The sequence below is a fragment of the Anas platyrhynchos genome, chromosome 12 (genome assembly GCF_047663525.1).
Source record: "Anas platyrhynchos isolate ZD024472 breed Pekin duck chromosome 12, IASCAAS_PekinDuck_T2T, whole genome shotgun sequence".
Taxonomy (NCBI): Eukaryota; Metazoa; Chordata; class Aves; order Anseriformes; family Anatidae; genus Anas; species Anas platyrhynchos.
This window is the reverse complement of record NC_092598.1, coordinates 4,830,889-4,854,696: the sequence shown is the minus strand read 5'-3', so window position 1 is coordinate 4,854,696 and position 23,808 is coordinate 4,830,889. Positions and strand designations below refer to the sequence as shown.

At 37.0% G+C, this 23,808-nt stretch overlaps 1 protein-coding gene across 7 annotated transcripts in view; it reads left to right on the top strand.

The window, feature by feature from the left end:
* The window catches only part of PLCG2 (phospholipase C gamma 2), a 72,256-nt gene that overhangs the window by 37,999 nt on the left and 10,449 nt on the right, over positions 1 to 23,808 (top strand). For all 7 annotated transcript variants that reach the window (XM_038185661.2, XM_038185663.2, XM_038185660.2 and 4 more), the window contains 21 exons: positions 25 to 68; positions 1,244 to 1,316; positions 2,461 to 2,562; positions 2,736 to 2,854; positions 4,139 to 4,224; positions 5,212 to 5,332; positions 6,169 to 6,337; positions 8,944 to 9,048; positions 9,253 to 9,342; positions 10,396 to 10,574; positions 11,323 to 11,523; positions 13,027 to 13,146; positions 14,090 to 14,270; positions 14,912 to 14,980; positions 15,997 to 16,106; positions 16,887 to 16,983; positions 17,913 to 17,979; positions 18,247 to 18,404; positions 20,805 to 20,907; positions 22,131 to 22,340; positions 22,932 to 23,077. In XM_038185661.2, the coding sequence (XP_038041589.1) occupies positions 25 to 68; positions 1,244 to 1,316; positions 2,461 to 2,562; positions 2,736 to 2,854; positions 4,139 to 4,224; positions 5,212 to 5,332; positions 6,169 to 6,337; positions 8,944 to 9,048; positions 9,253 to 9,342; positions 10,396 to 10,574; positions 11,323 to 11,523; positions 13,027 to 13,146; positions 14,090 to 14,270; positions 14,912 to 14,980; positions 15,997 to 16,106; positions 16,887 to 16,983; positions 17,913 to 17,979; positions 18,247 to 18,404; positions 20,805 to 20,907; positions 22,131 to 22,340; positions 22,932 to 23,077 (2,550 nt within the window). The remainder of the gene's footprint in view (positions 1 to 24; positions 69 to 1,243; positions 1,317 to 2,460; positions 2,563 to 2,735; positions 2,855 to 4,138; positions 4,225 to 5,211; positions 5,333 to 6,168; positions 6,338 to 8,943; positions 9,049 to 9,252; positions 9,343 to 10,395; positions 10,575 to 11,322; positions 11,524 to 13,026; positions 13,147 to 14,089; positions 14,271 to 14,911; positions 14,981 to 15,996; positions 16,107 to 16,886; positions 16,984 to 17,912; positions 17,980 to 18,246; positions 18,405 to 20,804; positions 20,908 to 22,130; positions 22,341 to 22,931; positions 23,078 to 23,808) is intronic.

Below are 23,808 nucleotides of genomic sequence, written 5' to 3'. Positions count from 1 at the left end.
CCACCCCTTTTTTTCTTTTTAAAGATTCTCGATGAATTCAAAAAGGATTCCTCTGTGTTCATTCTTGGGTAAGGCTCTTGTGTTATTTTTCCAAATAGTACACATATGGTAGCAGTGCTGCAGGACTTTTTAATTATGTCACTGGCTCTTGTTCTTATGCTTTAGTAAGTGAAAAGAAATCATGGATCTTATTGCATTCAGAAAGCTGAATTTATCATGGAAATAAGTTCTGGATGTTGTTTGAATGTTTTTTACCATCTGACTAGAAGAAAAATGGCATGGACTCCAACAACCAAATTGACATGTTTAGATTTTACCAAGTGCAGAACAGAACTAGTGAAGGACAATTTGATGGAAAAACTTGAAACTGGAGTGGTGTGGTGCACAGGCTTTGCCTGGACTCGAGCGGAACACTAATGCTAACAGTTTCTACAAATTTCACTTGGTGGACTTGGAAAATTTAGTAAAATGTGTACAGAGTGAAAAGAGAGGTCTCAGGTTCTGCTGCTACTATTTTGACCACAAATTAAACCAGTTTATCTTAGCTTTGAATATCACCACAGATGAAGGAAGTTGTTTTAAAAGTTTGTTCTGAGTATACCATGCATTTCCCTAGCCCTTGGTCACGCTGTGTAAATTAAACTGGTGAGACTGCTTTAAACCACAGATTTCTCAAGGATGTGCAAGGTTATAAATGCCTTATTGGTACCAGATGATGCAACATTTGTGTCCTACAAAACGGAAAGCAGCTGTGCTTCTTTTTTGTTGGTGTGGCTGCATTTTTGCATCTTTCTTCAAGAAGTTTTACTCAGGCAATCTACTGTGGTAGATAATATATGGAAGGGAATTATCTGTGGATGTGTGGCTTGGTGATAATTCAAAAGAACAGTCTCTCCATGTGCCTCAAATAAACTTAAGAGAACACCTGTGAAGTGAATGCTGTTCATTTGCTACAGATCAATGAACAGATATTTGGTATTTTTCCCAATGAATAATTATCAAAATTATATCAGGACTCTAGGAGGTTTTATTTAAAGGCTCAAATTACAGTGATTAGGTAATACAGTATTACAAGCCTCATCTCAATTCCACTGAAGTTATAAAAAGTTTCTTCCTGGCGGCAGCACATTTATACTGTAAATACAAGATACAAATCCCTGACATTTTCTTCTATGACATCTGATGACGCTTTCTCCATTGTTTCTTTAGATTCACTTTTCCTTTCTCTCTTTATTTTTTAAAGAAATACTGACCGCCCAGATGCTTCAGCAGTTCATCTCCATGACTTTCAGAGATTCCTGCTACATGAGCAGCAGGTGGGAATGTTACAGAAATTTTGAGCTCTTTTTGCTGTCTCATAATATTATGTGCTCCTTAAAAAAATATATATAGAAAAAGATATGACACAGAATGTGATTGATGTCAGCTATGATACTAGGTTACTAGGTCTTGGAAAGATTTCTTCTTATTTGCCGCTGTTGAAGTTCACAAAAACTATTATTTTTCATCCATATAAAAGTCTCTGAAGGTGCACCAGAAGAAGAGAGGCAGGAAAAAGTAAATAATGTTTCAGCAGGTCTTCGTTTTGTCATGTAGATAAACGGACAAGGTTGGAAATAAACCCTGCATGATAGCCTGGCCTAGTTACAGCTGTCACCATAGATACAGCTAGGGGTAATACCTTGGCCATGGCCCCATTTTATCAGCTTGTATGTAAAAAGCTGAGCTGACTGCCCGCATTTGAGTCAAAGGTAATTTTCTTCTTGAATGGGCCAGTCTGATGTTCCATACCAGCAAGCAGATAAGGGTGGAAGCGGGTACTGGAACTGTCTTCATGGCCTTCTGTAATCTTATTTAGCACAGACACTGTGAAAGAAAAATCATAATTTGATACATAGGCCAATCTTTAAGGCTATACTTTCACAAAGGATATAATGGAGTGGGTCTAAGACTGCTGTTGGAATTTGTCCACATTCCAGTTCTTTGCCTCCTATGCCTTTTAGCTAGTTAGTGTTATATTTGTTAGGTGCTGATGAACTGCAGGTTTGCAAATATGAATGAAAAGTGAGATCTATGCTTCCTGTATAAGATTGCTAATTTCTTTTTCTCCTTATTTCACTGTGTTAAAAGTACATTCAGATTGCACTTAGATGTGTGAACAGAATATAGTTAAGGCATATATTTCAAGGAGGCCAGCTTTTTCCTGTGTGCGTGCATGCATATACGTACATACATAGTGTGTGGATCTCGTGGGCCTCCAATCTATATAAAGGTACTCAGCTATTTTTTCGCTCTTCAACATCGTAGAGGAAACCCTTAAGATGTGAGTACAAAGAAATATACTGTCAGTAAGCTATCTGAAATGGAAGCTTTAATCACAGCTGTAGGGTTCTGCTCTTTGTCAGATTTTATATAGCATATCACCACATCTAAATTTGTTTTCTACTTTATTATCTGAAGGAGTCTTGGGCACAAGATCTGAGTAAAGTCCGAGAACGAATGACCAAATTTATAGATGACACTATGAGAGAAACTGCTGAACCCTTCCTCTTTGTTGATGAGGTAAACTGATGATGCTTTGTAATGGTTTCTCATGGATTTTTTATTTTTGCTGCTAGTTCCTAGTTTGTTTATTAGTTGACAGATCCTTTGGGATGTTCCTGCTACATTGTTGGGTTTCTTATGTTCTTGTATGATTAAAACATTTAAATTCGGTCTCTCTCTTTGCATTTTAGTTCCTCACTTACCTTTTTGCAAAAGAAAACAGTATTTGGGATGAGAAATATGATTCAATAGATGTGCAGGACATGAATAATCCTTTGTCCCATTACTGGATTTCTTCCTCTCATAACACGTAAGTTATCAGAAGTCCCATTATCTATCTGTTCAAACAGACCTGGCACATGTTAGGAGAAAGTAAAACATTTTAAATTATAATATCCAGAAATATACTGTCTGGATGTGTGAAGTCTTCCTGAAGTGTGATGTAAATGTGGCAAAAACAGCATGTGGATTTCCTTTCTCCCCTTCTCTTAATCTTACAGACTTTGAGACTTAATAAGCTCTGCTGCAAAAAAAAAAACAAAAAACAAAACCAAAAACAAAAAACAAACACCCTCAAACTCCGAGCTGTGTTAGAAAAATTAGTCTTGACTTAAAACTGTTCCAGCATCTATGTTTTCTGAAATCAAAGTTACTGAAGGAGCTTCTCTTTTTTCCAAGCACCAGCAGAGTTTGCTAAGCCTATTTCAACATCAGTTGTACCTGAACGTAAGAATGCTGTAAGGATCCAACTTGTCCTGTGGGAAAATCCCATGCTGCTAGTGTGATCTAAGGGGCAATGGGTTTGTTGTGTTGGGAAAGGAGGCAGTGGTGGTGTGCACTATTGATAGGTATGTTGACAGTTTACAATGTCAAAAAGCAGAAAAGGTTTGTTACTGAGCAGGAAAAGAATATGGGGACTTTAAATTAGCATACCTGCTGATCAGGGCTTGGCTATTAATTGTCTTTGTCTGGAAGACAATCTGGAAGTGTTCTGTGCTTAGTAACTTAGCTGCTTATTTCCATAGCTTGTGCCTAAGGCATCCAGCCCTTTTCATTGATAATACATTGTGTGCAAGCTCTTTAGCTAAAGTTAAATCCTATGTGGTGTTGAGTTGAACTTTCTTCAAATGAATGGGAATTTTTCTCATCTAGCATTGTAATAAAAAGAAAGAGCATGTAAAGAGAGTAAGGAGAGGTGAACAAATTAAATACTGCAGGGAATGAAATGAAGTGGATATGGATATAGCTGCTAGATAACTTGAAGTATAGGGTGTGGTATCACTCCAAATACTCATCCCTCCACTGTGATTATGTCTCAACATGATCAGCTATGTATATGTGCAGAGCTTATGTTTTTTTCTCCAGGAACCTGTCAGAGTTGATTGAAAATTAACCTTCTATAATTTTGTCTATTCAAAAATCTGTTAGTATCTGGTTCTGCAGAGCCCAGTTCTTCCATAGCAAGTTTGGAAAAAAACCCAACCAATCAACATACAGCCTTCATAACAGGAGAAAACATTTTGCCCAGTGAGTGAGTGGGAAATAATTGAAACTGGTTGCCTGTCTTCTCTTACAATTTTCTTTTATCCCTTAGATATCTGACAGGAGACCAGCTTCGAAGTGAATCCTCCACAGAAGCTTACATCAGGTGCCTTAGAATGGGATGCCGATGTATTGAGTGTGAGTAATGAACTTGTGGAGTGGTTTATAACATACTCTTCATGTAAGCAGGGTTTCCCCTGTTTACCAAGAAAGAAAAAAGAACCGAAATGAAGAACTAGTTTGTTTCTTTTTTTTTTTTCTTTTTTAACTTTTAGTTAGTCATATGAAAAACACTGATTCCCTAAATAGTTTTTGTTATGCCTCATTATTGCTCTGTTTACTTGCTCTGGTCCTTGTTCCCTGGGAATTCCAAGAAGTTCTGTCTGACTCTCACTGTACACAAACAATTCAATCTTCGATCTGCTATATGAAAGCATAAGATTTAAATTTGAATTACTTGTGCAGTGTAGATAGGTGAAAAGCTTATTTGCCTTCATCATAATACAGACAAGCCTAAGTCTCAGAATTTTGTAATTTGGTGCTATTTGTCATCCAGTTTAACTTGCATGTAAATCAGTTGATGTCTTTGTGTCATTGTTCTCTACTAAGTCTGTATGCTTCTTCAACCCAGTGTCTGTGTTCCTTATTAAAAGGTTTGACTTGAATTTCATGTTGTTGACCACTTTCTTATTAAGCTAGTTCCTGGTTTACATTTGTAACAATTAACAAGAGACTCCATTCAGTTTGGGTGTTTCAAAAGGTGTCTCAGAGTTTCAGGGTTAAAATCAGAAAAATAGATATGCAACCAACTTGTTAGAATGTATTTCTACATGGAAAATTAATGTAAACTTGTAAACAAGTTTTAGCTGCTTGAATTCTTTCCAGATTCCCACATAATAATGCTTTGGGAAAAAATTATACTGTATTTTACGTAAGTTCACTTCAGTAAGAACAATATAATTTCCTCCGTGAGATAGACAAATTCATCTAAGAATATTTTATTAGAAATGAATGTATGAATCCATGTATGAAATGCTCTGAAGAACTGAATGTACATTGTATTCCGTTTATTAGAGTTAAGTAACTACTTGGTGTCTTAATTTTTCCACTGCTTGTCTTTCCTAGTGGACTGCTGGGATGGTCCTGATGGGAAACCCATTATTTACCACGGATGGACACGGACAACAAAGATCAAATTTGATGATGTAGTACAAGCAATCAAAGATCATGCCTTTGTTGCATCCGAGTAAGCTTTGATTTATGTTTCTTAAGTCTGTTTTTGAATGCTTAGACCTTCCTGAACTTTTTTCCCTGTGATTTAAAGGTAAAAGAAACAATGAAATTATGTCATCCTGGTCTTCGTTATTGCACAACATGGGTTTTTAATGGATTTGTCTTTGAGAAAAGGTGCTGCTACATAACAATTTACTGCTGAGGAAGTTAATACCTTAAAAGGGATTCCTTTCTCCTCACTTGTCTTCTTTTACTGAACTGAAGTGTGAAACGTCAAATCCTGAACAGTATGACTTTTTAAAAATAAATAAATAAATAAATAATATCAAAACAAACTACAAGTGACAAGCAATGTATCTATTGGGTTGATAGTCATGTTGTAGGGAGGTCTTAGGAGAGAAACATTCATAGAATGTTTCCTGAACTGATAACGTGAATTTTAATCTGAATTTTTAATCTCTGCTTTGCCCTTCTAAACCTTGTGCTGAGATGTCCTTAACATGAAAAGTATTAGCCAACAATTGGGAGCAAGAACACTTAACACTGAAACTGTTCCCAAAACCCTTAAGGAATCTTTATCCTTGCAGATATTCAAAATGTGGCTGGACATATCTCTGAGCAACCTGATCTAACTTAGGAATTGGGCCTTCCCAAAGAAGGGACTTGGGTTAGATAGCCTCCAGAGGTCCCTTCTGACTTTATCTGTTGTGCGTCTATTCATTTTTTCTTTGTGCTTGCTTCAAATACTTTCTTTGATCTAGGGGTTGAGGGAATGTGGTGTTTTCCTTGCCTTGTCAGTTGAATCAAAAAGAAACTGAATGTCTTAATTTTCTTTTGTTTTCTTCAAAGATACCCAGTCATTCTGTCAATTGAAGAGCACTGTAGTGTGGAACAGCAGCGATACATGGCCAGAGTGTTCAAGGAGGTGTTTGGTGATCAGCTTTTAACTAAACCAGTTGAAGCCAGTGCAGATCAGCTACCATCACCAACCCAGCTGAAAGAAAAAATCATCATCAAGGTAGGCTTGTGTTGTGTGCTTGTAGATAAAATATAAAAACAAGAGCTGAAGTGGTCAGCTGGCTTCATAGCTTAACTGTTGGTTTCTGTTGAAGAGACAAGAAACCCCATGCTAGAAGTGTGTACTAGTTAAAATTCATAATATTGTATGGAGTTCCATAAAGACACCTATTAAAATACTGTCTGTTGGTTTTCTTTGCAATAGATGTTGCTAATTCAAGTGCCAGATGGAATGTCAGCTCTTTTCTAAAGGTCTTCCAGCTCCTGAAATGTCAGTGCTGCAGATGCTCTTCATAGGCTTCTTACACAATTAGTGACTGGCTAAGAAATATTAAAAGTATGTTCTTGAATAGAAAGTAGGATTAACGATAACTGTTTTTTCAGAGGATGTCTGTCCTTCAAGTAAAACTCAAAGCACTTGCAGACTGCTGACTTAAGCTGTCAGGACTGCTTACTTGGTGAACTGCAAAAATTGATTGGCATTTACTCACTCGGTGTGATTTACATACACAATTTAGTAAACCACTTTGGAAAGACTGCGGTGCTTTTGTTAGAAGGCAGTCACTGTGAGGGTGTCTTACCTGCTGGGCAATACAGATGCTTTACTTGGCACTCTTGTGCATCAGGCAGAAAACTTAAAGAAGACTTCTTGGATTGAAACTGCAGTAGAACTTACTGAAGGGCAAAATTAGGTGGATAATCTGGGGGCTGTTCATGATAGTACAATAATTGCTTTTACCTATGCTTCTGTTTTCTGTCTCTTGCGGTAGTACTACCTCACATGGATTGAACTGCTGAACAGAAGAAACAATGATGAATAGATGCATCTAGATGTATATAAGCATATGGTTCTTCAATGTAGGACTGGAAATGATAGCACCCCACTGCGAGGTGCAGAAGATCAGGAAGCAGAGAATTCAAATCTCTGCTTATTTTTTTTTCTTTCTTCCTTTCTCTAAACTGTCTATTGTTATGATGTAGAGCATAGAAGGGAAATTGTATAGGCATGTGAATAATAACATGACAGATCTGGTTTAAAAAGAACTACAAACTACTGTGATTTTGCACAAGAGAACATCCATATCATCCCTTCTTGTCTAAAAGAGAAGTAAAGAATCTTTGTAAATAGATCCACACCTGCCAGTAAGCTGGTTGTGGTATTTGGCTTTTGTCTGGAAAAAGTTGGCAAACCAAGTTGAGTCCTGCTTTAGGGGCCTGTGGGATTTTTCAGATAGGCCTGTCAGATTGAAATCTTCCTATAGGAGACACAGAATTGAATGTATTTGAAAACTACTAGCTATGAGAGGATTAATCCTATCATTAACTGTGGTTTAAGTGTTTGATGTTCTTTAGCCCCTTGAGCCACTGCTTTTTGTGAGCGCTTCCAATTGCTGAGCCTTGCCCTTCGACATAGCCTGTGTTGTATTGTTTCAGCCTGTAGTTAATTGAAAACTGGCGTGTATGAAAGCACACTGATCACTTAAAAATGTTTCTAATGTACTTTTAGAGAAGGAATGGTCTTAGAATAATAAAATCATAGAAGTTGCAACAAAAACTATTCTTATCTATTTTGCTCTTTATGCTGTAGCTAGCCTGCTTCATTTTTTTAGTCTTCATTTAGAATAGTCCAGCTATTGCAATTTCATCTGTTCAACCTTTTCTACAAGGATTAGCTCTGTGGGCTATTTTCACTTGCTGTCTGCTCTTCCCTGTCATGCCCTGTCATAAGCTTTTCATTGCTGCATTAGGATGGTCTAAAATGTTGCATCATCATTTTTCATTGTAACTGAGGACATAGTACAATTTAATGCAAAATGCTTCTCAAGGACTCTGGCTTGTATTTCTCTGTCAGCCAAATTATGTGCTGCACAAAAACCCCATGAACTTCAGCAGCAATTAGTTGAGAGCTGTCTCACCTCCACTGCAAGCACTGGTGTCATCTGTGTGGTAACCTACCTTCTGCTAGACAGATCTGGGCTTAATTGTGTAGCAGTACCCAGGTCTTTCCTGGGTTTGCCTCTTCTGTTGCTACACTGCAGTTGTAGTGTTCTCTCTAAACCAGGACTTAGAAAGCAAGGAGAAGAAGAAAGTAGAACTCACCCCTCTTCTCACACAAGATATCATGTTTGATCATTTTTCTTTTAGGAGAGTGAATTCCCCTTCATTTTAATTCCTCTTCTGTTCTTGATTTTTTTTTTTTGTATTTTTTAGTTCCTTATGGTTCTCCTTATGTCCTGCTGTCTGCAGAATGTTTATTGTCTTGTCCTTATTTCTTGTTATGCAAGTGTCACTTCAAGCTTTCTGTCCTGTAAAGAATTGTGAGCTCTTATCAGACTAGCTGTTTCTTCATTGCTTGAATGATATCTGTATTATCTTTTTAAATCTTTATCAAGAGATAAATAGATAAACATTTTTGAGATAAATTCTACCAAGGTTACATAAAGCTTTGTGGAACAGCTGCTGTTATGGCAATAACAGAAGAAAGCTGGGCAATGAAGGGAAATAACTCCAGTAATACTGAATGCACTGAGACTGTACGATCAATTTTATATATAATCCTCTATGAGTGTAAGAATGTGATGTTTATTTTTTTTTTTTTCTTTTTAGCACAAAAAACTAGGGCCAAAAGGAGACATTGATGTGAACCCAGAAGATAAGAAAGAAGAAAAAAAGCAACAAGGAGAACTTTACATGTGGGACACAATAGAACAGGTATTGTTTATGCGACATCTGCTAAAGTTTGTTACTATGCTGTGTAATATGTACATGAATTTTCTCAATATTTGTGTAATATCCTCAGTTCGTGAAATGTGAGCGAGGAGAAGGCATTTTGTTTAGTGTTACACCTAACTGGAAATTGTAATTAGTGAGTTTGACTCTGTTTTGTTAATGGTTTTAATCTCTCTCAACTTCTAGAAATGGACTCGGCACTACTGTGCTATTGCTGATGAAAAGCTTTCATTCAGTGATGATATAGAACAGAATGCTGATGAAGATTCATCAAAGGTGATGGCTACTTTTTATCACTTAAGTGTGTTCTTTTTAATCTCTCAGATTATTTCAGTGTTTACAGATGCATGTCATTATGCTGACGTTACAGAAATTGTAGAGGGTCTGTATCAGATAACACATGTATCTGCAAATACTTTTTTTAAAAAGGGGTCTTTGCTGAGGTACTGCATCTAACCCTATTTTAAATAAAATATCTTTTTTCCCTTTGGCTAATGGAGGACATACAAAGGTGAGTACAAGTACAATTAAATATGATTTTGGTGGTTAAATGCTAATGCTGATGTGCCCACTGACAATTGAAGTTCTTAAGTGCCTTTGGCTGAGTATTGCTGTTCTCTGACTAGGCAGTCTGATGAACTAAGGTTTGTTGTGTACTAATACAGTGTACCTTTTACACAGTGTACAATAGTGCATGCTATTCATTTCACACATGCAAAGTGTTTGTCACAGGTGTGCATTGCTTGTCTGTCATGCTTGGTAAAACAGAAGCATGAGACTCAGCTATGTTCAGCGTGGTTTCTTGTTCTGACTTTTTCTGGTTTCCATGCATACTCTCATTTCTAACATGTATGTGCATAGTATAGTTCAGAGAGATCTTTGCACACACAAAACCTTTTATCTATTCACCTACATAGCAATGTTATTAAAATCATTAGCATGTAATCAAATGTAACAGAGATGATTCCAGAAAAAGTGGAATAGAAACTTCATGATTTTGCAGTAGTGTGCTTTGCTTTGAAAATATAAAATAGCATTTGCACTTCTGTGTTCTTTCACTTTATCAATGTATTTCTCAGTATGTTGATTACATATTTAAATAAGGATTAAGTTGGTCACTGATCCAAAGAAGTAGCTTGAATGACTTGAATGAGTGACTTGAATTGTCAAGTGTGCCTATGAAGGTGATCAGATTGCTTGTGGAAGGAGAATTAGATCTGAGAAGAGCTGGAATCCTGAAACAGAAGCTTGTTATATCAAGAGGAAGTACTTTGTATTAGAATTATAAAGTTAGAAGTGGACAATAAAAATTCTTATTTTCTGGTCTAGGAGGTAAAGCGTACTGACCTGCACTTAAAAGAGAAGTGGTTCCATGGGAAAATGAAAGAGGGGAGAACAACTGCTGAGAAGCTGCTCCAGGAATATTGTGCTGAAATGGGTGGCAAGGATGGGACGTTCCTAGTTAGGGAAAGTGAGGCTTTCCCTAACGATTGCACCTTGTCATTCTGGTATGGTGATCATCATAAAAACTGTACATGGGTTTTGTTTATCTTATGGCATTGCATAAAAATATATGCATTTTGTAAATGTGCAGGTGTAGCCAAGAGTAAATAGGATTAGGGTGTTTATATTTACTAGAATGGTATTCATGGGATTGAGAGACTACCTTCTAAATAGAGTTTCTGTGCACTGAATAGTGAGTTTTTGCAAAGTAGACTTTATTTGAAGTTTTGCAGTTGTCAAGAAGGGACTCCCTGTTATGATGTCTTTTTCCTTTTTCCACTCTGTCAGGATGTATGCTTTGTTATTTCCTCAGTGAGTGGGCCAAAATTTGATTTTTTAGTTTTAGGATAAATTATTGTTTTTCACACTGATCCACGCTTTCCACAATCATTTTCTCGTGAGTTTACCTTTATTAGCAGAGATCGATCTTTTCAATGAAAGAGTCCCCTGGGGGTGAAATGGATTTTTCCATGATGTGTTGTGTGTTCTTTTTGTTGTTGTTGTCAGAACAAACTTTGAAGGGACTAAGTATTTGTCACCTTTTGAACCATTGTGGGTTGAAAAATAATTTTTTGGGGACTGTAATTATCACTGGTCAGCATTTTTGTTGCTGTTGTTATTTCAGTTATTTTAAGAGATAGTAAAGATTTCTTGCTTACCACATAGTTGACCAGGAATGCTTGAGGAAACGCTTAAAAGAATAAAAGCTGTTAAATACCTTTCTTTTCCTTATCCCCCTCTTCACATCTTCAGGAGGTCAGGTAGAGTCCAGCACTGCCGTATCCGTTCTTCAAGTGATGGGGACACTGTGAAATACTACCTGACAGACAACCTCACTTTTGATAGCATCTATGATCTCATTCAACACTACAAAGAGGCCCACTTGAGATGTGCTGAATTTGAGCTGCGTCTGACGGATGCTGTGCCTAATCCCAGTCCACACGAAAATAAAGAGTACGTACAGCAGAAGGCAAGCACCAGGGCTGTTATGATACAGAATATTTTTGTTTTTTTTTGATGGTCTTGGATTTTTGCATAGAAAATTCCCCAGATTCAGGAGCACACCTGAGTGCTGCTTGTTTGTGGATATCAGAGGTATAAGCTTCCCTGAAGGACGCTGAGTAAGAGCGCTGATTTTGTGAGAACATGGTAAAACAGAGAGCAGTCACCTGGAAAGCAATTTACTAGAAATAGCTAGAACAATCAGTGAGAACTGTAATGCTGTGGAAGTGTGCAATTCCTTCATTCTCTGCTCAGTGTTTTACAGTACCCAGTGGGCCGGGTTAGATATTTAGTAGTTGACTGTGACCTGTCAACTAAGTGGTCATGGTCTGTGCCATCTGAAAACTTCTATTACTCGGGCAGTGAGCCCAAACTGAGTTACTTTTCCCTGATCCCCACTTCCAACTGACCCCTGTCAGAGTTGGTTAGGCTTACTTGACCCCATGCTGTTTGGGAGTAGTATAGCTTGGTGTTTATTTCCAGCTGCTATTTGCCTGACATAAATCTTGGGCAGAGCTTGCTCTTGTTTGTTGGCAGAGCACTCTAGTCATTGCCCTTTGATCTGTTTTCTCTGCAATCAGAAAAAGAGAAAATGTTTTTTGCTTGAGAAATAGAAATCTGTGACCTAAAGTTTCTTTTCTTCCCCTTGTGATCTGGGAGTCGCTGTGTGTGCATAGATAACTTTTGAAGGCAGCATGAGAGGAGGGTACAATTTAAGGGTTTGGCTTTCCTGTATGTACGTATAAGGTGGAGATGTACTGGCATTGTACTGGTCACAGCTACACTGAAGGTATGTTAGGTCTGTCCTTACAGTGAAAGATATAATTAAGTTCTGAGTGAAAGAATTTAGATCGTAGAATGATAGAATGGTTTGGGCTGGAAGAGACCTTAAAGATTGTCTAGTTCCAGCCTTCCTGCCCACCTTTCGCTAGGTGGGCTGCATCCAGTGGGGTCTTGAACACCTCCAGGGATGGGGCATCCACAGCTGCTCTGGACAACCTGTGCCAGTGCCTCACCATCCTAGTAATGAAGAATTTCCTCCTTGTATCTAATCTCAATCTCCCATTTTTAGTTTAAAACCATTACCCTTGTCCTATCACTGCATTCCCCAATAAAGAATCTTTCCCCCTTTTGCCTGCAGCATTGCTTTAGGTACCAGAAGGCCTCTACAAGGTCTCCCCCGAGCCTTCTCTTCTGTTCTCTAAGCTGAACAACTCCAACTCTCAGCCTGTCCAAATATAAAACAAATATTAAATGACTTATTTTTTCTCGTAGTGTTTGAGATTCTATCATTAGTAACGTTACCTCATTATAATGTTATATATATAACATTATATATGTAACATTCTATCATTAGTAATGTTAATTCTATCGCTAGTAAACACTGTTATTGTTACTGAATGACATTCGACAAGCTTTGTAATCCTAGTCCATTTTGATTTTTGACTGTTGTAGTTGGTACTATAGCAACTTGAGTCGGGGAGAGGCAGAAGACATGCTGATGCGAATCCCTCGAGATGGAGCCTTTCTGATTAGAAAGAGAGATGAGCCTGATTCGTTTGCCATGACTTTCAGGTAAGAAAAGATGGATATGAATACATTACCTAGTAGCCCAACAGTGTTCTTTTTTTTCTCATTTAAAAATACTATGGGCTTTTTGGAGTCATAAAATTCATGCCATCAAATTTGAAGTAATTAGTACAGTTAATTTACATAGTAGGTCTATACGTAGTAAAAAGTGCTTAAGAAATTGTACAACCTAAGTGTGTGACTGGAATAAACCTTTATGCTATTATAAAGAGCATATGGGCACCAACTGTCCCTTTCTTCGTATACAGAACTGCGTGTGACCTGTCTTCATTTCTTTGATGCTCCCTGCTGCAGGGTGCTATTTGAAGTTCCTTTTGGTGCTGGTTCAGCAGCAATTCAAGGCCTTTATCCTCTGGAAATCCTGCCCTGTCATATAACTGACCAAAGTTAATTTGTTATCTGTCAAAATGAAGCTATTTTCTATTTACTTGTAGGCTTTTATTGCCAGAGAAAATATTTTTGAAACTGTGGTTCCTGCAACAACATTAATAAAATGTATAGACTTATGGCATTCTCCATTGTGCCTTCAAATCAAATCACATTTGAAGTGAGTTTGTCTTGTTGCTTAGGGACAGGAGCAGATCAGCAGCAGTGGATTCCAGAGGGATTCTGTCTGATTCAAGACATTTAAGTTAGTATGAAAGTGACAGAATACCCATGTGTAGTGGGGAAAAAAATAGGGAAACTTAATCTAGGCAAAAACATGGATTTGTCCCAAGGCCCTGCACATTGTAGAAAAGTGAGAATGTCTTTTTGTGAATTCAATCAGGCAAATGGAATTTGATTTGAATAAAAGATGCTTTGGAAGAGAGAGAAACAATTTCATATGATTAAGATGCATGAAGCTATTCTGGTCTAGTATGCAGTGCTGATGCTTTCATTATGCCAAGTACCAATATCTTCTACAGCAATTGTACTTGTTTCACAGAGCTGAGGGGAAGGTGAAGCACTTCCGAATTCGGCAAGAAGGTCCCCATTTTGTGCTTGGAACCTCGGCCTATTTTGAGAGTTTAGTGGAGCTTGTAACATACTACGAGAAGCACCCTCTGTACAGGAAAATGAAATTGCGTTACCCGGTGACTGAAGAGCTGCTGGAGCGCTACAGCACGGTGAGTGATGGACCTTTGAGTCCCAGATTTAGACTTGGTTGAGCTGGGTGTGGTTCTAGCTATGATAGACGTCCTTCAGGGGAGCTTACACAGTCTGTGAAATTGAGGTGTAGCTCTGCTGAAACAAGTTTTTGATAATAGCACTGTTCCTCTCTTCTGTTACTGGAGTGGGCAGAGATCTTATATTGATTGTGCAGATGCCAATAAAAGAATAAATATGACTGTATATTAAAACCACTTTTCTTGTCTTAGAGTTTCTATCTCACAGTGAAACCACTGTTGGAACTAAAGTACTTTAACACAGAAATTGTGAGCTTGGGTATTGTCTTCCACTGTTGTGCCCAGAATGGTACTCACAATCTCAAAACTATTTGATTAAGAGAAAATTTGGTGAGGCATTGCTGTTTCATTGTATTAACTGTTCATTAAACTGAGGTGCAGACAAGTTAAATAACAAACTCATGTTCAGCTGTGTTCAACTGTAGTAATGAGCTTACCATCGGTTTCTGGCTTTCCTCCTCTCCTATTTGCTTATATATTGTCAGAAAGGTGGTTTCAGCAAAATTTTCTTGTCTATTAACATTAGTTATCTAATTTTTGATTCCTATAATGTATCTTTTTTCTTTTTTTCCCATTTTTAGGAAAAAGATATAAATTCGCTTTATGATGTCAAGATGTATGTGGAACCCAGTGAAATCAACCCTACAGTGGTATGCTTAAGGAGAGATGGCCTTCACATTTTCTCTTAGACTTCTGAAAATGATGAGAATTGTTCGTTGACTTCCTGTTAGTAGTAATAAAAAGGTTAATTGAAAATGTTAGGGTGCTTTACAGAGGACTAGACAGCAGAACTTCTAAAGTGTGACGTTTTTTCTAGTATCTCTTCTAAATTTGTACCTACATACTTTGTGTGCAAATCCTGTATTGGTTCACCCATACTGGGAATTTGGGCACTTCCTGCTTTTGAGTTTGTGGAAGTGTTATGGTTTATCAGCTGTGCTTATCTGGGCATGCTCCCAAAATTAAATAACAAGTGACACAGCAAACAGCTACTTCTCTACTTATTGTTAGGGCATTCAACTTTTAGATTCTCATAAAAGTTCACCTGCTAGTAAATTCTGTGACTGTAATTCAAAAAAAATATATCTTTTTTTGGCTAATGAATTTACATTGCTGCTGCCATTTACGTTGGTACCATTTACCATCAATTCAAGTGGTAGGAAATTCAAGATAAAACAACTGCTTGGTCTGCTGAAACTAGATGTCTTCCTAAAGGAAGTATGACCAGAAGGATAGCTGACGTGGTTTGGAAGTGGAGGCTTTTAGACTGCATCGAAGTCTACAAGCTACAGATGCATATGAATACATGTGATGAGGATAGTTGATTGATATTTCACTTTTTAATTTTATTTTTAATTTTATTTTTTTTTTCTACAGTAATTATGTTGGTGTACTCTTTTTTTTTTTTTTTTTTTTTTTTTTTTTTTAATAATTTTTATTTTCCAAGCTGGTATGCAAAGAATAGCAGTTAAGTAGCATTACTTGCTTCCACCAATAGATGTCACTCTGGAACTTCAGTATTGCAATTTCTAAGCTTTAAAAAAAAAATAAATCTGATTCCATTCTCCTCACCCTTTATAAATAAATAAATAAATAAAATTGCATTCTTGATCATTTTATGACCCGTCCCCCTATAGATGACCCTTTTGTTTTGCTTCTCTTAAAGCCTCAGAGAACAGTGAAAGCCTTGTATGACTACAGAGCCAAAAGAAGTGATGAATTGAGCTTCTGTCGAGGAGCTCTAATTCATAATGTCACAAAGGAAACTGGAGGCTGGTAAGGACAAAATTCCTCATAGGAAAACTTCTAGTGACTTACTAGATGGGAGAAAAATAAATTAAGCTTTGGGTAGTAGGTTTTTAAATAACTGTTTGCTGCTTATTAACTATAGTCCTACAAATCTTAATTCTAGTATATTAAACAAAACCAAAAACCCTCAAATTCAAGTCTCTTTTCTTGTCTTTTTCATTGTTCTGCTCTGTAGCACTAACCTCACTATGTAGAACCTTCATATCCCAGCGTATCCAGTATTTTTCCTTTGCTACATGAATACTTCCTGAACACTTGTCTATTCTGGGAAATCACACATCTTTTACCATTATCATCATTGCTGTGTATCATTTTGTCTGCTTGGTACTTCTCAGGAATCAAATCCACTTTTTTTTAGTTATCTGTATGGTCTCCTTTCAGAAAAGATTTTATTTCTTAGCTGGCTTGCAAATTGCTTAGAAAGCTTGGAAACCTAATATTTCCCTGTAGTTTCTGCAGTGCAATCAACCACATAATAGTGTTTTTAGTACTGGAGGGGGAAAAGCCTCTTAAGTCATTAATTGCAGTTTACAGTAACTGTAATCCCTCTGAAATGATCTGTTACTACAGTTAATGATCACTTTGTTAGAGATTTTAGCTACTTCATCACTTATATTTTGGTGACTGCCAGCTAGAGAAGCTAGTGGTATCAGTGACCAATTTATTGAAGATTGTTGCTTCATTAATGGCCTGTTGAAACTCTTTAATTTCTTTTTCTCTATGTATTTTTTTTTTAATTTAATTTAGGTGGAAGGGGGATTATGGAGAAAAAGTCCAACACTATTTTCCATCTAATTATGTTGAAGACATGTCATCTGATAACTCTGCTGAGCTTGAAAGCCAGGTGAGGTTTGAAGCTTGTCTAAAGTTTAAGGTTTGTCTGCTGTGTTTCCCTATAATATGCTGCCCTCTGGAAGTGGAAATCTAGTTTATGCTAATCTAGTTTATACTAGGACTGTGCATGCTGTGTTTGAGGGAATGCAGAATAAAGAAATGAATGCGTTCTTCACTGTTCTCTGTGCTGTTGAGTATTTTTGTCAGGACTTCCATCAAGGAAAACTACTTAGGGAGATAGCTGATTTGCTTGGGTTTTAAGAGGTTATAATGGTTTCATGCTAATGAAAATCATACCGGTATAGATTTTTCAGATAGCTTATCTAAACAGTAATGTGTCTGAAACTAGTTTGCCTGTGTGATTACTCCCTAGATATTTGCAAATAGAAAAAACATGTGCCCAAACACATAATTCTTATATTCACAGTCGAGGATCATGTTTTGATGCATAACTAACGTTTATACTGATTGTCAAATGGGTCTAAGAAAATCTAGTCCAGAGTCTTGAACAAAGATCTATTTATGACAAGAAGACAAAGATACTCATTTTTACTTTCTGGAGTATTAGAAATAAAATGTTACATTATTCTGTTGTTGTTGTTAAGTACTTCCAATGATTTGCCAGGAGCCTTTGGAGGAAAATATGTTTATTAGATTTTTTTTGTTTTCTTCTGACGATAGTAGCGTTAAGCAGACTTGAAAAATAAGTGGTTGTGTCATGGCAGAAGTTGCAGTCCTCATTTTGACTCTCAGTACAGAAGTTCTTATCTATTTCTCAGAACGAGAAATTCTTGATATGGAAGTAGGCTTTTAAATATTACGGTGGGCCTGCTTTCAGTGAAACTGAGAGTAGATTTAATGGTGTGTATTTAATATTTGTTAATATTCTTTAAATGCACTTGAAGACTGAGGGTCAGATTTAACTCATGTTTTTCACAGATCATCGAGGACAATCCATTAGGCTCTCTATGTCGTGGCATCCTGGTACTCAATACATACAATGTTGGTATGTATTTTCTGATCCTTACATGTGGGCTTTCTGTATTGAGAAAGTTTTATTGTTTTTACTATAAAAGATTTGTTTTTGAAGAATATTTGTATTACTACAGGTAATAAAATTAATATGATTAAGCTTGTTAATACTAACTGTTCAGCCCTGTAAGACCTTTATTACAATGGCCAGAACTTGACTACTAGCTGTTGTAACAGATCAAGGGCAGCTTCTACTTCTAGATTTTAGTATAAACTTCTTGCTACTGTTGTTGCTTAACAGTGAAAATGCCACAAGGGAAACACAAAAAGCCTTTTGTCTTCATTCTGGAACCTAAGAATCCAGAAGATCCGTGTGTTGAGTTTGCAACTGATAAAGTAGAAGAACTCTTTGAATGGTACCAAAGTATCCGTGAAATCACGTGGAAAACTGCAGAAGAGGTATTGATTAATAAATAACTATGTGTGCACACACCTGGTATTGATAAAAAAAAAAAAAAAAAGTATACCCATTATTTTATAACGTACTGTTATAAGTTTACAATACTATTTATTTTTTAGCTACCATATATTGCTAAACCTTGCTAAGACCTGATCCTAGACTCTCTTGCAAGTTACTGTTTGCCTGTTCGTTTTACTGATTCTGTGAATCTTGTTCTCTGAACCCTTTTGGGAATAGTACCCAAGATAGCAGAGTGCCAGTCATCAGAAAACATTTTGGTTTTGTGTTAACAGGAGTTTTTCAGCAGAGTACTGTCTTTGTTGCACCTTTGCATCCTTACTAACTCTGCTTTGCAGTGAATGCAGAATTGAATAGGTAATTGTTTAGGCAAATACTTTATTTGTAACTAATAACCTAATTGGTGTACCTGTACTACTACTGCCACTGAAGGACATTCTTCAAGACTTGCTGTTCCTGCCCTGAAGTATTAATTTACTTTGCTCTTCTCTTTTTGGATATTTAAGTTTCTGACATGATCAAAGTGCCCTTCTGTTGACTATACTTAGGTGTACTTTTTCCTTTCTTGTTTTTATTCACTTTTTATTACTAAGTGGGTGGCATGTACAATGGAAAATATGTTTCAGTATCATGTTGGCTTGTGTTGTTTATCCTTCCTCTGGAGTAGTAATATTCTGAAGGTCATCAAAATCCTATTTATGGCAAGCAAGTTGGTATCTCAAGAAGAGGAGACAGCAAATTCAGCAAGGGAGGAAGCAACAGGAACTGTTGGCGTATTGTTGGAGGAAGAGAGATGTAGTCATTATTGCACGGCTTTCATTTAGAAATAAAAATGAGAAAAAGAGAAACACGACCTAGAAGAAATGTCTCTAAATTGAATGTTTTTTTATAGCACATCAATGGCTCTTCAGGAGCTTGCCAGCTTTCTTTCCCTCTGTACAGTAAAAGAAGTATTAAACAGCCTGTCTTCAAAGGTGGTTTAAAATTTGTTTCTGTCAGTCAGGAGGCTTTTCTCAGTTTGGCCTCTTGAAAGCTCACGTGATAGTCTGCAGCATGGGGGGGGGGAAAAGACAAGGAAAAGCCTTTTTTGCCAGTAGAATTAACAGTCTGAATTCTGGGGAAGGAAAAAGCATAGTGAGTCACCACAATGCTGCAGTATGATACAGACATGGTTTCACTTTATTTTTGTGCTGTGTACATTGTATATAAAAAGTAAAAATATCTGAGCTTCATATACCTTGTCATCTCTAATATTAACACCTGCCATGCTCCTAGGAATTGTTGTTCATTGTTAGCTCTCCTGTTTGGGTATTTCTAGAGGGTCATGTCTAAAGATGAGCTCACAGCATTTTGAAGTGCTTCTTTGTATTTGAAGCACCACATTCTGTTGTGCAATATCTGGGAAACTGCTTTATCATTAAGTACCATGAAGTCTGTGTTTGCAGTTTTTTCCTCCGCCTATTTCAAGTGTTAATGCTGTATTCCTCTTTGCTTTTCTTGGACCTCGATGTATAATCTCTGGTTCATTGAAACACTGTAGAAACCCATCAGCTTCTCTGGTTTTTCTTTCCTCTTCAGTTCATCTTGTTGAGGGAATTCTTTTGGAAGACCTCCTAATTGCTGCTGCTTCATAACCTCTTGTACCAAAGCTAATAGCTGTTCAGTATGGGGCTCTTCTAACATGTGCTATCCTGTAATTGCTTCTTATGTCTGAAAAGCCTCCAGCCAAAATGTCTCCATTCGGGGAATGTCTTGCTGATTTCAGTGGCTTCCAGCCTCTGGTTGCAAAGACCTTGGCTCAGCTTCCACATAGCAGGTGCTTACAAAGAGGGAAGTAGCTACTAGGTTTATTAGTGATGATGCCTATACGATTGCACATGACTTACCGTACACTATACTGTTGGTTTGATGTGCAAATGCAAAATTCCAGGAATGATACTCATAGGGTTTAAGTTTAGCTGTTTGGGGATTAGTAACAAGACCTAAGTCCTGCTCAAGGTAATAAATAGTGAGAAACTTCACTACATTTAACATTTTTTTTACTTCATACATTTGCATTTACATGAGGTATAGAGTCATGAATATATCTAAAACCGAACAGAAACAAATTATTAGTTTCTTATAGTAAAACATGGTTGCCGAGCTCCTGAGTGGAACTGATTCAAGGAAACTCAGAAACACTTTCTTTAAGAAACAAACACACACTCATTAATCTGTTCTCTGATTGGGTACACAACGTTTATGTAGGTGTTCTAAGTATCAAATAGGAATCTGGGTGAAGAGGAATGGATCAACTTTGTCCTTTTTGTTAGAGTATACCCTGGAGTTACTGTACCATAATATCCAGTGTTGTCTGTAATCTAAAATGTTAAATTTTACAGGAGAACAGGAGGAAATACTGGGAAAAGAATCAATTGATTGCTATTGAATTATCTGATCTGGTAATCTACTGCAAGCCAACAAGCAAAACCAAGGACAATTTAGGTATTTTCTTTAATATTACACCTGAATTTTAACTTTACTACTAATCTGTACAGATGTTAGTTGAAATTAGAGGACTGAAGATATCCTTTCTCTATGGGGAAAAAAATATTCTGCATCACCCATGGAGAGTATTCAGTGGCAATTTGAATTGCACGCTGGGGAACGTGATGATATTCATACTGTGAAATGTCAGGTAAAAGCCTATGGTTTATCAGAATTGTTTTGAACGTACATCTCAACCTGCTAAGGCTTAAGTGTGGTACCAAATGTGGAACAAATTAGTCATATGAGACAGAGAAACAAGAGACCATAAATGAGGAGACAAGAACAATTGTGAAACTATTCAGGCTTTCATTTCCCATAGCATTGCATTCTTGCTGTCAGTAAAATCACGGTAAGGACTAGAAAGCTTCTCAATGTTTGTGAATTTCCATTAGAAAGGAGGCTTTAAAAGAAGAGATCCTGCAAATGTCACAAATTTCTAACCTAGTTGACTAAAGACATCTCAATATAACTTTCATAGGGAAGTTCACTATTTATGTGTCAGTTGACTTTTTTGAAGACTAAAAAGTCTGACTGAACACTTGCAATTTGTTTGTAAGAACCCTCAAAATGGATTTGTTATGCATTTGCCATTTATATAAGCTATAAGAATGGTGTATTTGCCATTTATGTAAGCTATTGGGAATAGTTTCATAATATAAATGAAAACTGGGGTCTGTGTAAGTGTGGGTGTAGAATCTGACACTGAAATATGTACTTCTTATTCCAGAGAAGCCAGGAAATGTGCCCTTCTTCCTTAAGCTTCTTTGCAAACATTTTTAATAAGCTGTCAGTATGGTTAAGACATTATAATTACAGTCATTGTTTGAGGCATTGGGTAACCCTGGCTCACCCTTTCTTCTCTCCATTTAAACCTAGGAAAAGACGTCTCATTTAAATATGTCTTGCAGTGGTCAGAAGTGCATTATTAGCAATGATGAGATGAGAGCATGACTACAGACTATCTGCCCTGCTGCAAAACATGAGGCAGGCAGGCAATTTTAACTTTCAGACCTGGTGTTCAACCAATTTGCCGTGTCTGCATTAAAACAGTGGAAATTGCTGCATTAAAGGACAAAGCAAAACAAAGTGAACCAAAATGTTAGTAGAAATACAGCATAAATGTCGACTTCTTCCTTTACTAATGTAATGACTCTTCTTTTCCTCCCTCGCTTCTGTAGAAAATCCCGATTTCAAAGAAATCCGTTCTTTCGTGGAAACCAAGGCAGAAAATATTGTTAAGCAAAAGCCAGTTGAGTTGCTGAAATACAACCTGAAGGGACTGACGCGTGTCTATCCTAAAGGACAGAGGGTTGACTCATCAAACTATGACCCATTTCGCCTCTGGCTTTGTGGCTCTCAGATGGTGGCTCTTAACTTCCAAACTCCAGGTAATATTCCCTTTGAAAAAGGGTTTGATCTGCCTTCCATTTTACCATTAATGAGCCTCTTTATGGACTCTCTGCCATTCTAATCACTGTTGCTATTCTATTGATTTGTAATTCACAGCAAGAAGGGAGATGCAGAAACTAAAGTTAGCTTGCGTATGTGAATCCCTTGCTAGAGCTGGTCCCCCCAGATCAGTCTCCCTGTCGCTGAGCCAGACTAACCCACTTGTTACCTCTGAAAGGTTTATTCCACCTTTATCTCTTCATGATAAGCAGAGATAGTTACTCTGAAGTTCAGGTGGATGAACCGTTGTTCATTTGCAGGGAAAGCTGTACGCAACTTTCAAATAAGGGCCAACTAGCTTATGACACACTGATAACAAACTAATTGTGAATGGAGATGAATTTATTTGGATTAACGACCAGTCAAATATAGTTACTGAAGGGAACTGAGTTTTCCAACTTACCTTTCCAGCTCTTTCTGAGATAGTGGCAACCAGGAGGAACTGCACAGAGAAGCCATTATTCTGGTAGTTCCTTAGCTTTATTCAAATGTTTTTTACTTCTGTTATGACTGTTTAACTCTCTCCCTAGATAAATACATGCAATTGAACCATGCCTTGTTTTCACTTAATGGACGCACTGGCTATGTTCTGCAGCCAGAAAGCATGCGAAATGAAGAATATGACCCAATGCCAAATGAATCGAGGAGGAAATTGCAGATGATTATGACAGTGAGGGTAAATCTCTTTTGTAAATTATGTTTTTTACAAGTCATAAATATCTTTACAACTAAAAATAAAGCTATTATGTTTCATAGCAAGACCTGACAGATTGTCAAAATACTGTTTTTTATTGTCAATGTTGGAGAATAAAAGTAATTCCACTGGTTCCTGACAGGAAATGCTATCTTTATTATGCTAATGAAGCACGTGGTATAGGATTGAAAGCACAATCCTAGGATAATTTTATATAATTGTTAATAAAATAGACTAATGTGAATTTCCCACCTAATGACTTCTTAATAGAAATGTCCTATTGGAGATTGGTTAGCAGCAGACTAACTAGGTCAGAAATTTCCAGTGTGGATGAAAGATGTTTATAATGAAATAAAGAAACTAAACACAAAAGATATTAAACTGATTTTTTTTCCCATTCATAATAGTATTTAGTACACTGACTCATAGAGAGATGGGGATTTATCACTTAAAAATTATAATATATTGTCTTCTAGTGCCAAATGTGAATTGAACTTGTTTCTGTTCTCAGTTGCTATTCAATAAGAGAGATGTCCTTTAAAAGTATGTTTTCTGAGAAGGAAGAAATACATTAACTGCTTTTCACCACAGTTTAGAGACAAGGTAAACAGGGGTCATCACTGTAAAGCAGGAGTTTCTTAAAGTAGATAAAGGCTGAGGAAAGATGAGTAAACTTGTGTTATGAACTTGATCTGTAGCTGCATGCTCTGTGC